This window comes from Kogia breviceps, chromosome 10 (genome assembly GCF_026419965.1).
Source record: "Kogia breviceps isolate mKogBre1 chromosome 10, mKogBre1 haplotype 1, whole genome shotgun sequence".
NCBI classification, from domain to species: domain Eukaryota; kingdom Metazoa; phylum Chordata; class Mammalia; order Artiodactyla; family Physeteridae; genus Kogia; species Kogia breviceps.
This window is the reverse complement of record NC_081319.1, coordinates 49,690,281-49,704,274: the sequence shown is the minus strand read 5'-3', so window position 1 is coordinate 49,704,274 and position 13,994 is coordinate 49,690,281. Positions and strand designations below refer to the sequence as shown.

At 36.4% G+C, this 13,994-nt stretch overlaps 1 protein-coding gene across 38 annotated transcripts in view; it reads left to right on the top strand.

Annotated features, from left to right (window-relative positions):
* LRRFIP2 (LRR binding FLII interacting protein 2) overlaps positions 1–13,994 on the top strand; it is a 122,505-nt gene that overhangs the window by 48,574 nt on the left and 59,937 nt on the right. For 14 of the 38 annotated variants that reach the window (XM_059077329.2, XM_059077335.2, XM_067005718.1 and 11 more), the window contains 8 exons: positions 2,622–2,690; positions 5,217–5,258; positions 6,722–6,787; positions 8,071–8,145; positions 9,668–9,718; positions 9,800–9,844; positions 10,690–10,737; positions 11,200–11,256. The exons of 12 other annotated variants lie outside the window; for them this stretch is intronic. In XM_059077329.2, coding sequence (XP_058933312.1) covers positions 2,622–2,690; positions 5,217–5,258; positions 6,722–6,787; positions 8,071–8,145; positions 9,668–9,718; positions 9,800–9,844; positions 10,690–10,737; positions 11,200–11,256 — 453 coding nt within the window. The remainder of the gene's footprint in view (positions 1–2,621; positions 2,691–5,216; positions 5,259–6,721; positions 6,788–8,070; positions 8,146–9,667; positions 9,719–9,799; positions 9,845–10,689; positions 10,738–11,199; positions 11,257–13,994) is intronic. 12 more of the 38 variants (XM_059077331.2, XM_067005720.1, XM_067005714.1 and 9 more) reach the window with 6 other exon arrangements.

The following is a 13,994-nucleotide window of genomic DNA, read 5'->3' as shown; positions in this document are numbered from 1 at the left end:
TCTGATTTTAAAAATGCCTGTCTTATCATACTTATAGAAATTATCATGCTTCAACATTTTGATTAGCATTTTGTAGTTTGTCTTAAGTTTTTAGTGTACATCATTGTAAATCAAGATAAATGAGAAATTGCTCATCAAAGGCTTGCATATTGTGCCAGGAAACTGACTCTCTAATTGTGCTTTAAACCTTAGAGCAATGCTTTTTAAATTTACACATTGATAATATTGTATATGTACTTACATCTAGATTTTTCATCAGTAAAATTATCTTTCTTGCTAAGTAAGGTCTATATTTGTTAATTCTCTCCAGGTCTAGTTTTCTTCCTATCTTGTATAATGTATAAAAATACACTATATTAAACTGAGTGTGTTCTGGTATACTAATTATTGATGTGTTTGTATTCGTGTGTTGTTTTTTTGTTTTTTTTTTTTTTTTTGGTGGTACGCGGGCCTCTCACTGCTGTGGCCTCTCCCATTGCGGAGCACAGGCTCCGGACACGCAGGCCCAGCGGCCATGGCTCACGGGCCCAGCCGCTCTGCGGCATGTGGAATCCTCCCAGACCCGGGCACGAACCCGTGTCCCCTGCATCGGCAGGCGGACTCTCAACCATTGCGCCACCAGGGAAGCCCTGTATTCTTAAATAGTCTTTTACTCTGGTTATATTTCTTATTGGTGAATGTAATCTGCTGTCTTTTTAGAATAAGTTAGTAAACTAATTCTTGATTCATACGTATTTTGGTTAATTATAAAAATTTAGATTTATAAGAATATTAAAAAGCCTTTATAGAAATCTAATCAGTAGTTTAAGATGATTTTGCAGGGGAAATACTTTTGGTTTTTTTGTTTTGGGTTTTTTGGGTTTTTTTTAACATCTTCATTGGAGTATAATTGCTTTACAGTGGTGTGTTCGTTTCTGCTTTATAACAAAGTGAGTCAGCTATACATATATATATATCCCCTTATCTCCTCCCTCTTGCATCTCCCTCCCACCTCCCTATCCCACCCCTCTAGGTGGTTACAAAGCACCAAGCTGATCTTGCTGAGAAATACTTAAGAAAAACTTGTCATGCTTCTCCCTGGAGATACTGTTTTTTTTTCTCACAGGGAGTTAGTCAACAGAAGCTTAAAAGTTGAGCCTTAAGGGCTTTGAAAATAATCCCAATTTTCCTCTTTTTAAAAAAAGTATGAGTTTTCCCTTTACTTTTCCTTGTAATGTTCATAGTGTGAAGTTTCACACAGTTTTTATCAAGCAGGTTATTTGTAAATTTGTATGGAAAACTTGATTATATATTAGTTTAACCTAATGGTAAAACCACCCAAGTTCAACCTAATTTAGGGGTCTTTAAAACATCTGCAAACAAACAAAAAAAAAGAAATCTGCAATTAAATAAATAAGGAATTGTTTATCCATGGTGTCTATAAAGTAATGAGGTTGATTTTCATTTCATGGAAATTATATCATTAAATAAATTTAAAATATAACTAGAACTCTCACAGTATTTTATTTCATATGGTAATTATGAAAATTTGCTGTTATGGGAAAAAGAGTATAAAGCTCCTAATTTAAAAAATCAGTATGTGAATAAAGATTAACTTAAAGATTAATAAAAAATTAATAAAAAATTTAGAGGAGACTTTGGAACTTTACTGTGTGTGAGTGTACATTTAGCACATTTAAAATATTTAGACTTTCTTGGAAATGTCTGATTTGAAATGAAAGCTCACTAATAACAGTTTAATAAAAGAAATGTAATTGAGATATGATTTTTTTTCTTTTTTCTCTTAACTAGATAATATTGGGAGTTCTAAGCTTTCATCAGATTATTTGCTTTTTAAAGTAACTTTACCATCTACATTAAACTGAATATGTAGACAACTTTTGTTCTCTGTAAAAATAATTGTGATGGTTTAAAACACTGACCTAAATTTTATCAGGATTTGATATATTATTTGGGGGGTTTTGGTATTTCTCTACCAGTTTTTTTTTTTTTTAACTTATGAGCTGTATATTAAAAAGTCTAAGACTTTTGGACCTTGTATTTGATATATGAACATTAGGTATATGTACCTGGATATGAGGCAGATGTATTTATGGTCTTATGCCACATTCTTAGGACTTTGATCTTTCCTTTTGTCCAGTTAACTTTCAGGTACTGCTTTCTTGAAAGGTGTCCTGCCAGAAGCTATTTGGGATGGAGATGGTAACAGTGTTATAGACATTCTCCATAAAAATAGAAAGAGCAAAGATAGTTCAAGACTGAATGGTAGGTTTGGGGAAGGAAGATTAAATCAAAGCCCTGAGTCTAGAATTGAAACAATCTGTTTCTTTAAAAAACATCTACCTTAAAAAAAAAAAAATCTTACAAAGTGCTTTGTCACTGCTTTATACAGTGAAATACAAGAAGACTATAAGGAAGAGATCCAAAATTAGAAAATGAGGTGATCTTGAGTCAGAGTGGTAGAGATACATTGCAGTTTTAATTGGTGGAGATTTTTACTGTTGTTTTTATCAGTTCCTATTTATATATCATGCCTTAGTATAATTTTAATGAAGTTAATTTTAATATGCTTGCGATTTGTGTTTTATCATTTACTCCTACACTGTTTAATTCCATGGAAGAACCCATCGAAGGACATGATGGGGACACATCGGAGCAGAGCCAGTACACCCAAAAGGAAAGGCATCATGGTGTGTAGCCCAGAGAAATGTGCCGTGTTAGTATTGTGCGTTCACTGTTGACTCACAGAGTCCTGGGGGCTTGAGTAATAGGTCCATTCTAACAGAAATGAACACCTGCTGAACTTTGTTTCTACAGCCTGTTTTCTGTACTTTTTAAAAATTTAATTTCCAAATGAAACCTTTGAGGTAACTTTTTCTGAGTGTTAAAAAAAACATTTTTGGATAGATTATAATAGCAAGTTTGGAAACATTTTATTTAGCTAGAGCCCTTAATATTTTCATTTCTCCCTCCTTTGATGAATCATTTGTTTTTAAATAACATAAATACAAACTGGCACGTGTTGGAGGATTCTTTTGGTTTACTCAGTTGTTGTAGTAGCAAGTGGGGTGTCCAAGTTACGGATTTTTCTTACCAGATTCAGCAATTTTTAAAACTACCTGAGGGAATTCCCTGGCGGTCCAGTGGTTAGGACTCCACTTTTCCAATGCCAGGGCCTGGGTTCAATCCCTGATTGGGGAACTAAGACCCCGCAAGTAGTGCAGCATGGCCAAATAAATAAATTAATTAAATTAAACTATATGAGCTTTGCATTGTATTTTGGAATAGGAAAATCAAAATAGGTCAATTTCAGTTCAACTTGTTAAATCTTAAGCTTTTGCAAAAGGCCATTGGTATTACAGAGAGGATAAGAAGAACTAAGACATGACTGATCCCTTCAATGAACTTATCTGGTTGGGAGAATGGAATAGTTTATATGCAAGAATGTGTGACTTGAGTAATACATGTTTTGGTCATGGGGTTTTTTTTAAAACAAAAAAGATATTTTGTTAACTGAGAAAAGACATTAAGTGAAACTTCCATAGAGAAGGAACTTTATTTTCAGTGAAATGTTATTCACCACAGTGACATTTTACCATTACACATCATTTACCACCAAATGCACACCCTTAGGCATTTTAGAAAATTCTGGGTAAACAAGATTTTTTTTTTACACATGTAATAACACTCTTTATATTCTATTTTCAAGATAATATAAGAAAAGCATGCAAATGCAGATATTTTGCTCCAGCACTTTTTAGTATTTACTGCAATATCATTTTCACTGAATTTATACTGGTGGTAAAATTATACCACTTAACCTTATAATTATGAAGTATATTTTGGGGGGTTTCTGCAATACCTTTTGTAAATGACCATCTCATTGGGCATGAAGGGAGAGCCTTTGTTCTGTCTGAACTATTATTTTAATGCTTTATTAGAACTACACTATATAATTTGATTTTCTAGTGTATTTTAAGCTTTTTTAAATTGCGACCTCTGTAAAAGGAATGCATTTTACACCATAGTCCAGTATACATGTGCAGACATATGCCTATGTGTTTGTTTGTATGTATATATATAAAATATATTGTAGAAACAGAAGTTTCACAAAATAATATTTACTCTTACTATACATGATAAACTCTAGTATTTTCTCATCTGTTTTATTTTTTTTTTAATGCTGGTTGAACCCATAAATTGATTTTATGAACTAATGAGTTGCAGTCCACACTTAGGAAAACATTACTTTAGATCAGGTTTTTGAATAGTGTTCCCTAGAATCCTAAATGGGTATAAAAGTTGCAAAAGAAAGATATTTTTACCAAACTACCTGAGGAACTTGTTTATTGCTTTTGTTTTATGCATTGTTTTATTGTTTTATACATTGCTCTTCTAGGTCAGATTGCTTTAAAAAATCTGAGCTAGAATGCTTAAAAAATAGTTAGGAAACCACAAATCTGAGTAGTTAGTTACTATTTAATTCAGTTTCTTGGATTTGAAATGTGGTATTACACATATTATTTTTGTAAAGACCCTAAGTGAAATGTGTTTTTTCTGGTCTTGTCATAAATGTTTGTAATCCACACTTTACTCCGGGCAAGTTTCTAGTTTTGTTCATTGTTTTTCATAGGGAAAGTTCTTGAGGAAGGAAGTTTTTCGGGTGTGTGCACAAGCAGATACAAGGGAACTCTCCCCTTTTTGATGCTGCAATTGTTTTTTTGTTTGTTTGCTTTTTGTTTTTGTTTTTTTGGTAAGCTTTATTATACTAGTTATGTGATCCTGCTTCATTGCCTCTCCATGCCTTGCTTTTGCCATGTTTCAAATAATGGAAAACGATGGTGACAGACACAATAAGAAAAAGTAAAACTTCTTTTGACTTCAGAATGCTTAATTCCTGTGTTTAAAGGCTTCCTTGGGTGTTTTGTGCTGTAGTGTACTGGGATGAATCATCTCACCATTACTGATTATAAATTCTGTTTTTGAAAGAGAACATGCAGTTTTTGCTGTATGTATAGTTTAGCAATAACCTATACTAGGAAAGAATGAGGGGGAAGAATATTCTTTAATTCAAATGTCACAGCCTTTGTGTTTAATAATTTTGGGCTTTTAAAATAGTGCTGGATTTTTAATAACTTTATGAATGTTACTTTTTCCCGTCTTTATATTTCTGATTTTGGAAATACAACCAACTTTCACCTTTTCCTGAAATCCAGTATGATGCTTTCAAGGATACATCATCAAGACTTTCATCATTAGTATGTAGTGCATAACTTTATGTTAAATGTAGAGTTTTACTTTATAAACACCTGATGATGCTAATCATAGATTATGACTTTTTCATAGGTTTGTTATGATGTTTGGGGGAAATGTATGACTAACAAAGCAAAATCTAGTGTTGTGCAGTTGTGGCATAATTTAGCGCTTGAATAACTTTGTCTTTTAGAATATCAGGATCAGATAAAAATTATTTGCTTCCCTATTCAGGACTAAGATTGGTAGTAGTATCTTTTCTTAAAATAATGAGCCACCCAGCTGACACATACTCATTGCCCTGGAAGACATGTTTCCAGCAGTGTTTTGATATGTACTGAACTACAGCAGCACAGGCCCTACTGTGTTTCATGTTCTGTGTCACAAGCCAGCAGGTATGAAAGCATCCAGCAGTGTCAGATGACACCTGAAGCATCAGTTATGTCCACTCATTTTTTGCTTGATTTGGTTTTTTTATGGTATGTCATTTTGGCCAAGGAAGTTTAGTTATCGCATGTTTTTCTTGGGTTAATATGTCAATAGATTGCCTGAGTTGCTAGACTATATCAGCAGCTCTTAAATGTTCAGAGTACTGTATAAAAGGAAAGATATGCATATTCTAAAAAGAAAAAATGAGTGTATAATTACTGATTAAGGATCTAGCTGTGCATGTTTCAGATGATTTGCGTAGAGCAGACTGTTAATAGCTAGGACCCTTCTAGCTGTACCTCCTCATTACAGGCCAACGGTGCATACCTAGATTGGACTTCGTGTCTACCAATTGACCTGTTTAGTAGTATTACTGTCCTCTATCCCCTCACATATACTTGGCTCTGTACTCCTAGGAGAAGTTATGTGTTGAGACAGTGCTATCTACAAAGGACTCAGATGTCAGATTATTGTCTAATGATGCTGCTGCTACTCGAGACAATCCATACCGTGTTGGCTGCTTTCCTCTGAGCAGTGCATGCTGTGGGACCACTAACTTGGGTTAAGAGGACTGTTGCGGGCAGTACAGTGTTATGTTTTCTGTTCTCAGTCTTGTTTTGATTGATGCACAGGATTGCTTTTTGGCTTTTAGGTAAGGAGGACTGTGGAAGGAAGTAGACTTTCTTGTCACTCATACCTTTTTAAAGAAGATAGTCCCATGGGCAGGGGCTCAAATGAGGTGTGGGGTGAGGGTCCCCACAAATATCCTGCCTGGCTCTGAGTCCTAATTAAGTTTTTAGTTGACCAGACACTGAGCTGGATGGCACAGGAGAGGTGAGGGGGAATGCAGGTGTGTAGAGAGACTGTGTGTCTTAGCCAGTCAAGGGCAGTGAATCATTTACTAACAGGTGGGAAATAGAGTGCATGTAGACTACTCTGTCTCAGGTGGATCTTTCTGTGTATGATTTTAAGATGAATTTTATTAAATTATTTTTAAACTTCACTATGTGATCCTTGTGTATTCAATATTTACTTCCAGAATCATTCTTACAGTCACTCTGATGGAATGAAGAAAAGATCTTCTGGTTCTCATAAAGACCCACTGGTTAGTTCTGTTGTGTCTCACATCATAGTATTTTGTGTGGCTATAAAATTCACTGATTACTTTTATGGAACTTAAGAATTATGACTGCATTGGTGTGCTCTTAAGGCATTATTGAAACTTGATAATATACTGAAACATGACTTATCAGAACTTATTTTAAATTAATTTTGTTTTAATTTACAAGATTTAATATCAAGTTAATATATCTAACCCTAGTGGCTAGCGTTAGGAAAGTGTCCCACGAAGTTCATTAACAATGTATTTTCATTTATGAACTGTCCTTTGGAGGACTGTACCTTAAGAATAGGCTTAGTGAGATTCTTATGCCTATTTTAGAAATTTGAATTGATTTAGTTGTGGTATTATAAGTAGTACCAAAGTCACATATAGGTTTCATTCTGAATGATTGTTTTTATAGATTTTATAATTTTGGGAACTTGAAATTAATTTTCCGGTAGAAACAATAAAGTACGCAATGGCAGAGTTCCCATGCTGTCTTGCATAAGACTCTTCAACCAATAATGTAATTAAACTATGGAACTAATAGTGCTCTCCATTCCAGCCGACCTTGCTAAACATTTCTGTGGAGGAAAAAATGTCTAGAATGCCCATTTGGGGTGCTAGGAACACCTCTTTCCTGTCCAGTTGCTACAGCACTGGCAGAGGAAGTACAGTCCTAAGCTCCCTGCTAACTCAAGGTTCCCGTGGGCAGGGCTCTGACCATTGGTGGGGTGGAGAGAGGGTTGGGAGGCTTTGGCTGGTAGAAATGAGGAAAGGGGAGAGAATGAAATGGAGAGGACACTAGTGAGATGCCCTGGTGGGGGCAGTGTTGGGAGCTCTGGGGAGAGGTGAGTCCTGGTGCCTCGGGCAGGGCCAGGTGTTTTGAAAAAAATAACTTTAATGATTTCTGTGGCATTGGCAAATAGATTATAAAAGTGGTAATTATTCATTCATCCGGGGTTTTTCAAGGACATTCCTAAGTACGACATGAGAATAAATCATTTATTATTTCCATTCCATTTTGTCTGAGGGTTTATACTCTTGTTTTTAAAGTAAAAAAAGAATTTAACAATGACTTGGTTTGAAAATAGTTAACCTTTAATATTAATCTTTTTTGAGAGACCTGAAATAGTTGTTATTTTCACTTTTACCTAATATGATTCAATGCTTTAAAATCATTGTTTTGGAGGAGAAGGGGTTTGACAATATCCGATTTTGCCTCTGTGTTTTTAGGTTAACAGCATTTAACCTAAGAAAAATGTGTTTAATTTTGCTTTTTGCAGAGTGGCCTCTACTTTGACCAGAGAAACTATAGCAGTCTTAGACATAGCAAACCCACCTCTGCCTACTATACTCGGGTTTGTCACAAGTTTTTTGGCTTCGTGTGTTTTATCCAACTTTAACACATTTCTAATCCCCTGTTTTGCATTTTAACTAGTTAGAACTAATCTGTGAATGGCTGTGTATATACTACTTTGTGGTAACTGAATTCACATAGTCTGAGTGTATCTTTAAATAATGGGAACTATTGAATCACCATGTTTAAAATGAGTACCATTTTTTCCAGTTTTTTTAATGAAATATATTTAACATACAAAAATAGTTCAAAGAATTGTATAGTAACCACCTGCGTACCTACAACTCAGATTCTATAATTGATATTTTACTATATTTCCTTTATCATGTAATTATCTGTCCTGCTGTCCCTCTATCCATCCATCTGTCCATCTTTTTGGGGGGATGCATTTCAAAATAAGTTGTAGGCATCAGTACATATCACAGTGTGTGCCCTTTTATTAAAAACATACATGTCGGGCTTCCCTGGTGGCGCAGTGGTTGAGAATCCGCCTGCCGATGCAGGGGACACGGGTTCGTGCCCCTGTCTGGGAAGATCCCACATGCCGCGGAGTGGCTGGGCCTGTGAGCCATGGCCGCTGAGCCTGCGCGTCCAGAGCCTGTGCTCTGCAATGGGAGAGGCCACAACAGTGAGAGGCCCGCGTATCACAAAAAAAAAAAAAAAACATACATGTGAAAATTTAAACTGTACATGGGATGAGAAGAATGTAATTATATTTAATGTTAGAATCTCTTGTTTTTTTTCAAGGCATTTGGCACATCATACATTTAAAACACATATTTAAATATATGGCACATAGTACATTTGAAATAATTCAGTTGTCAAAACATAACTTAGATATTTATGTATCTTATTTTCCATGTCTGATTGGGCTTGGTGAAAAAAACTGAAAATTGTGTCTTGAGATGACATCAGGAAAAAGATTTAATTCCTTTTTTAAAAATGCTGTGCCTTGTTAGTGTGTGGATTCATTGTGACCAGTACAATTTACCTAATTAAACTAAGGCACTTGGTCCATGGCTTGCTGTGAAATACACGTTTTTCTAATCTATTTGGGAGAGTGTTAATAGCAATAACTCAGAGCTCATTTACCTGGTTCCCCAATAATCAGGATAAGCCCATTAGATGTCACAGGAGCTGCTGGGGACTGGGATGTGGACACTATTTGCCACACTCCCTGTGCCATGGCCCTCTTTTCCTGAGTGTTTTCTTAGGTGCCCATCCCATCTCCTAACACTAATGTTCAAAGACCAATAGGACTTACCCATTTATAGGAAACTATTCCAAGTGTTTTGTTTTCTTATCCCTTAAAATTGGTATTCACAGAGATTTCTAATGATTAAGTTTTTCTCACATTGTGTGTCACTTAACTGCCTTAAACACTCAAGAATTACTAATGAATTATGGAGTATAAAATAAATGTCTTCTTCTCACATTATGGTGAGGCTGATTCTCCTTTTCTTTTTCTTTTTTCCTTTTTTTTTTTTTTTTTTTTTTTTTGCTTGTTTTGTTTTGTTTCTTAGCAGGCTTCTTCCCTATACAGTGACCCTCTGGCAACATCTAAGAGCTGCAGGGTTAGTACTTCCTGAGGAATATGGTGCCTTCATAGCTATCAGTTGCTTTTCTTGGGGTTAAGTCATGTGCTTTCTCCATAGGCCTCCCCTACTGCAAATTCTGGTCTTCTGAGAAGTGCCAGTCTGGTGTGTATTTTCCTCTTCCAATGTGTGTACTCCTGGTGGGGCCATTGTCATGGTGCTGACTCTGGCTTGCCATCTTTCCTCCAGAATAGTCAAGGACACATGGCTTTAATGCTATGTGTACTGTAGACTGTGCTGCCTGTGCTTAAAATACAAAACTTTGGGGGAGCAAAAATGAGCATATCATAGTGGTAGATACTGCTGGCTGTTGGTAGGCCCTTGCTTAGAATTGGCTTCCTGTAGAGGACGTAGACTTGCATGGGTTGCACTACACTTGCATACTTTTGTGAGATGGCTGCCCATGCATGGGATGTCATATTTTGGGGGGAACAACTGTGGCCTTGGCCATGTTAATACTAGGCTCTAATAGAGCCAGCTGACTAGAAAGACAAAACAGTATCTCTGTGTAATGTGCGAGTTGGAATTGGTTGCTTTCATGCTGTTGTTTGTTGTCTTGTGGCCTGTTCTAGTGGACTGGGAACCTGAGGCTTTGTACTTAATTTTATCGTAACAGTGGGCAAAATGCTTTCTGTACCTCACTTTCTTTTCTGTTCTATTTCCTCTTTTGAGAGAATAAAGTCGTAAATATTCTCCTAATTTCATAACATCATGATGAAAGGCAGTGCTGTAACCAGTGGTGCTTTTTAAATGAAGTGTGAGTTTGAAGTTTTAATGAGGCTGACGCAGGAATTTATGCATACACAAATGAGTGTTACCACCTCGGGAGGCTGTACACGTTAACACCATTCTTCAAAACTTTTTTGGAACTAAGTACTGCAAAGAAATTATGTCATTTTCAAAATAACTTTGATGCTGAATAGATAAATGGCATTTCCTTTGTTCTTTAGGCGTCATTGTATGATGGTGGATTATATAACCCTTATGGTTCTCGAACTGTAAGTCTCAGCAGGTGGAGGTGGTGAGGAGGGTGGTGTGTAGGTGGGCACAGTTTACTTACAGAGTCATTTAATCTGACCTATAATTACTCTACAAGCTGTGATCCATCAGCTTGCCAATGGTGGCTCTCACCCAAGCTGCGAGAAGGCACCTGCTGGAAACTGTGGCTTAAAGTATGAAGGCAATCCAAGTAGAGAAACCTCTTTTCTGGCTCCTTAGTTCCTCAGGAAGAGGCTGGGAACAGCACTTCTCAGGGCCTTTCTTCTCCCTCCTGCCATGGGCTGCTGGATGGTGAGGGTGGGAGTGAAGTAGAGTTCAGTCCAGGGAGGAACAGTTATCTTCAGCTGAGAGCCAGGGGCGAGTTAGGTCCAGGGGCACTGATGTATTCCCAGCAGGAAAAGGAGCTGATCGTTATTGTAAAACCTTTCTTCGTAAAACCTTTCTTCTTGGAAACTTTATAGCCATCTGAATACAGTTTTCACTCATCAAGAACAAGTTCAACCCGAAGCAGTCCTGTGGTGAGCTGTCTAGTCTCTTTGCATGCTTTATAGACACTTTTGATTGTTTCATTAATTTGTACTTACCATTCAGAATATTGAGGATGTGGTGTGTTTCACTCTATTGTGCATGTATTATCGTTTTCCTTCAGGACACAAACTCAAGAACTAATTTGTCCTAACCGGTGGTTTCTGTATGAATGTGACTTACGCACGTAATTTCTTAAATGAGTCTGGAACCAGTGCCATTAGAATTTTTTTAAAATTTATATGTAACTGTCATTTGTGTAGAAATTCTTGTCTTTTCAATGGTGATAATTCAGACTATGAGTTGGTTGCCCTATCCTTTTCCTTTCTCCTTTTCATCTCTACTTCCTACATTGAACCATTTCACTTGCTTACCAGCCTGTCAATCAGTGGAGTGGGAGGAGAAGAAATCAAATAAGTCAGCTTTTAAAAATTGCTACAGAAACCTGGGACAATTCTAATCACCCAGTCTTTCTGGAGTATTAAAACTTTTTTTAAAATTTATAAATGTAATATTAGCTTAAGGAAAGTACAAAGTAAAAGTTCTCTGACCCTTTCCTCCTATATCCATTCCCCAAATGCAACCTCTGTTCTTTTTTTTTTTTTTTTAACATCTTTATTGGGGTATAATTGCTTTACAATGGTGTGTTAGTTTCTGCTTTACAACAGAGTGAATCAGTTATACATATACATATGCTCCCATATCTCTTCCCTCTTGCATCTACCTCCCTCCCACCCTCCTTATCCCACCCCTCTAGGTGGTCACAAAGCACAGAGCTGATCTCCCTATACTATGAGGCTGCTTCCTACTAGCTATCTATCTTATATTTGGTAGTGTATATTTGTCCATGCCATTCTCTCACTTTGTCACAGCTTACCCTTCCCCCTCCCCATATCCTCAAGTCCATGCTCTAGTAGGTCTGTGTTTTATTCCCGTCTTACCCCTAGTCTCTTCATGACATTTTTTTCTTTCTTAGATTCCATATCTGTGTTAGCATACGGTATTTGTTTTTCTCCTTCTGACTTGCTTCACTCTGTATGACAGACTCCAGGTCCATCCACCTCACTACAAATAACTCAGTTTCATTTCTTTTTATGGCTGAGTAATATTCCATTGTATATATGTGCCACATCTTCTTTATCCATTCATCTGCTGATGGACACTTAGGTTGCTTCCATGTCCTGGCTATTGTAAATAGAGCTGCAATGAACATTGTGGTACATGACTCTTTTTGAATTATGGTTTTCTCAGGGTATATGCCCAGTAGTGGGATTGCTGAGTTGTATGGTAGTTCTATTCGTAATTTTTTAAGGAACCTCCATGCTGTTCTCCATAGTGGCTGTATCAATTTACATTCCCACCAGCAGTGCAAGAGTGTTCCCTTTTCTCCACACCCTCTCCAGCATTTATTGTTTCTAGATTTTTTGATGATGGCCATTCTGACTGGTGTGAGATGATATCTCATTGTAGTTTTGATTTGCATTTCTCTAATGATTAATGATGTTGAGCATTCTTTCATGTGTTTGTTGGCAATCTGTATATCTTCTTTGGAGAAATGTCTATTTAGGTCTTCTGCCCATTTTTGGATTGGGTTGTTTGTTTTTTTGAGCTGCATGAGCTGCTTATAAATTTTGGAGATTAATCCTTTGTCAGTTGCTTCATTTGCAACTGTTTTCTCCCATTCTGAGGGTTGTCTTTTGGTCTTATTTATGGTATCCTTTGCTGTGCAAAAGCTTTTAAGTTTCATTAGGTCCCATTTGTTTATTTTTGTTTTTGTTTCCATTTCTCTAGGAGGTGGGTCAAAAAGGATCTTGCTGTGATTTATGTCATAGAGTGTTCTGCCTATGTTTTCCTCTGAGAGTTTGATAGTGTTTGGCCTTACATTTAGGTCTTTAACCCATTTTGAGTTTATTTTTGTGTATGGTATTAGGGAGTGTTCTAATTTCATACTTTTACATGTACCAGTCCAGTTTCCCCAGCACCACTTATTGAAGAGGCTGTCTTTTCTCCATTGTATATTCTTGCCTCCTTTATCAAAGATAAGGTGACCATATGTGTGTGGGTTTATCTCTGGGCTTTCTGTCCTGTTCCATTGATCTGTATATCTCTTCTTGTGCCAGTACCATACTGTCTTGATGACTGTAGCTTTGTAGTATAGTCTGGAGTCCAGGGAGCCTGATTCCTCCAGCTCCATTTTTTGTTCTCAAGATTGCTTTGGCTATTCGGGGTCTTTTGTGTTTCCATACAAATTGTGAAATTTTTTGTTCTAGTTCTGTAAAAAAATGCCAGTGGTAGTTTGATAGGGATTGCATTGAATCTGTAGATTGCTTTGGGTAGTAGAGTCATTTTCACAATGTTGATTCTTCCAATCCAAGAACATGGTATATCTCTCCATCTATTTGTATCATCTTTAATTTCTTTCATCAGTGTCTTATAATTTTCTGCATACCGGTGTTTTGTCTCCTTAGGTAGGTTTATTCCTAGATATTTTATTCTTTTTGTTGCAGTGGTAAATGGGAGTGTTTTCTTAATTTCATTCTTAGATTTTTCATCATTAGTGTATAAGAATGCCAGAGATGCAACCTCTGTTCTTGTATATCCTTTCAGAGATATTTCATGTATATATGAGTGTCCTTTATTTGAACACTATGTAAATGATTTGTATACATACTTCTCTTCAACTTGTTTTCTTTACTCACAGTATCTTTTCAAATCAGTATATAAAGATCTA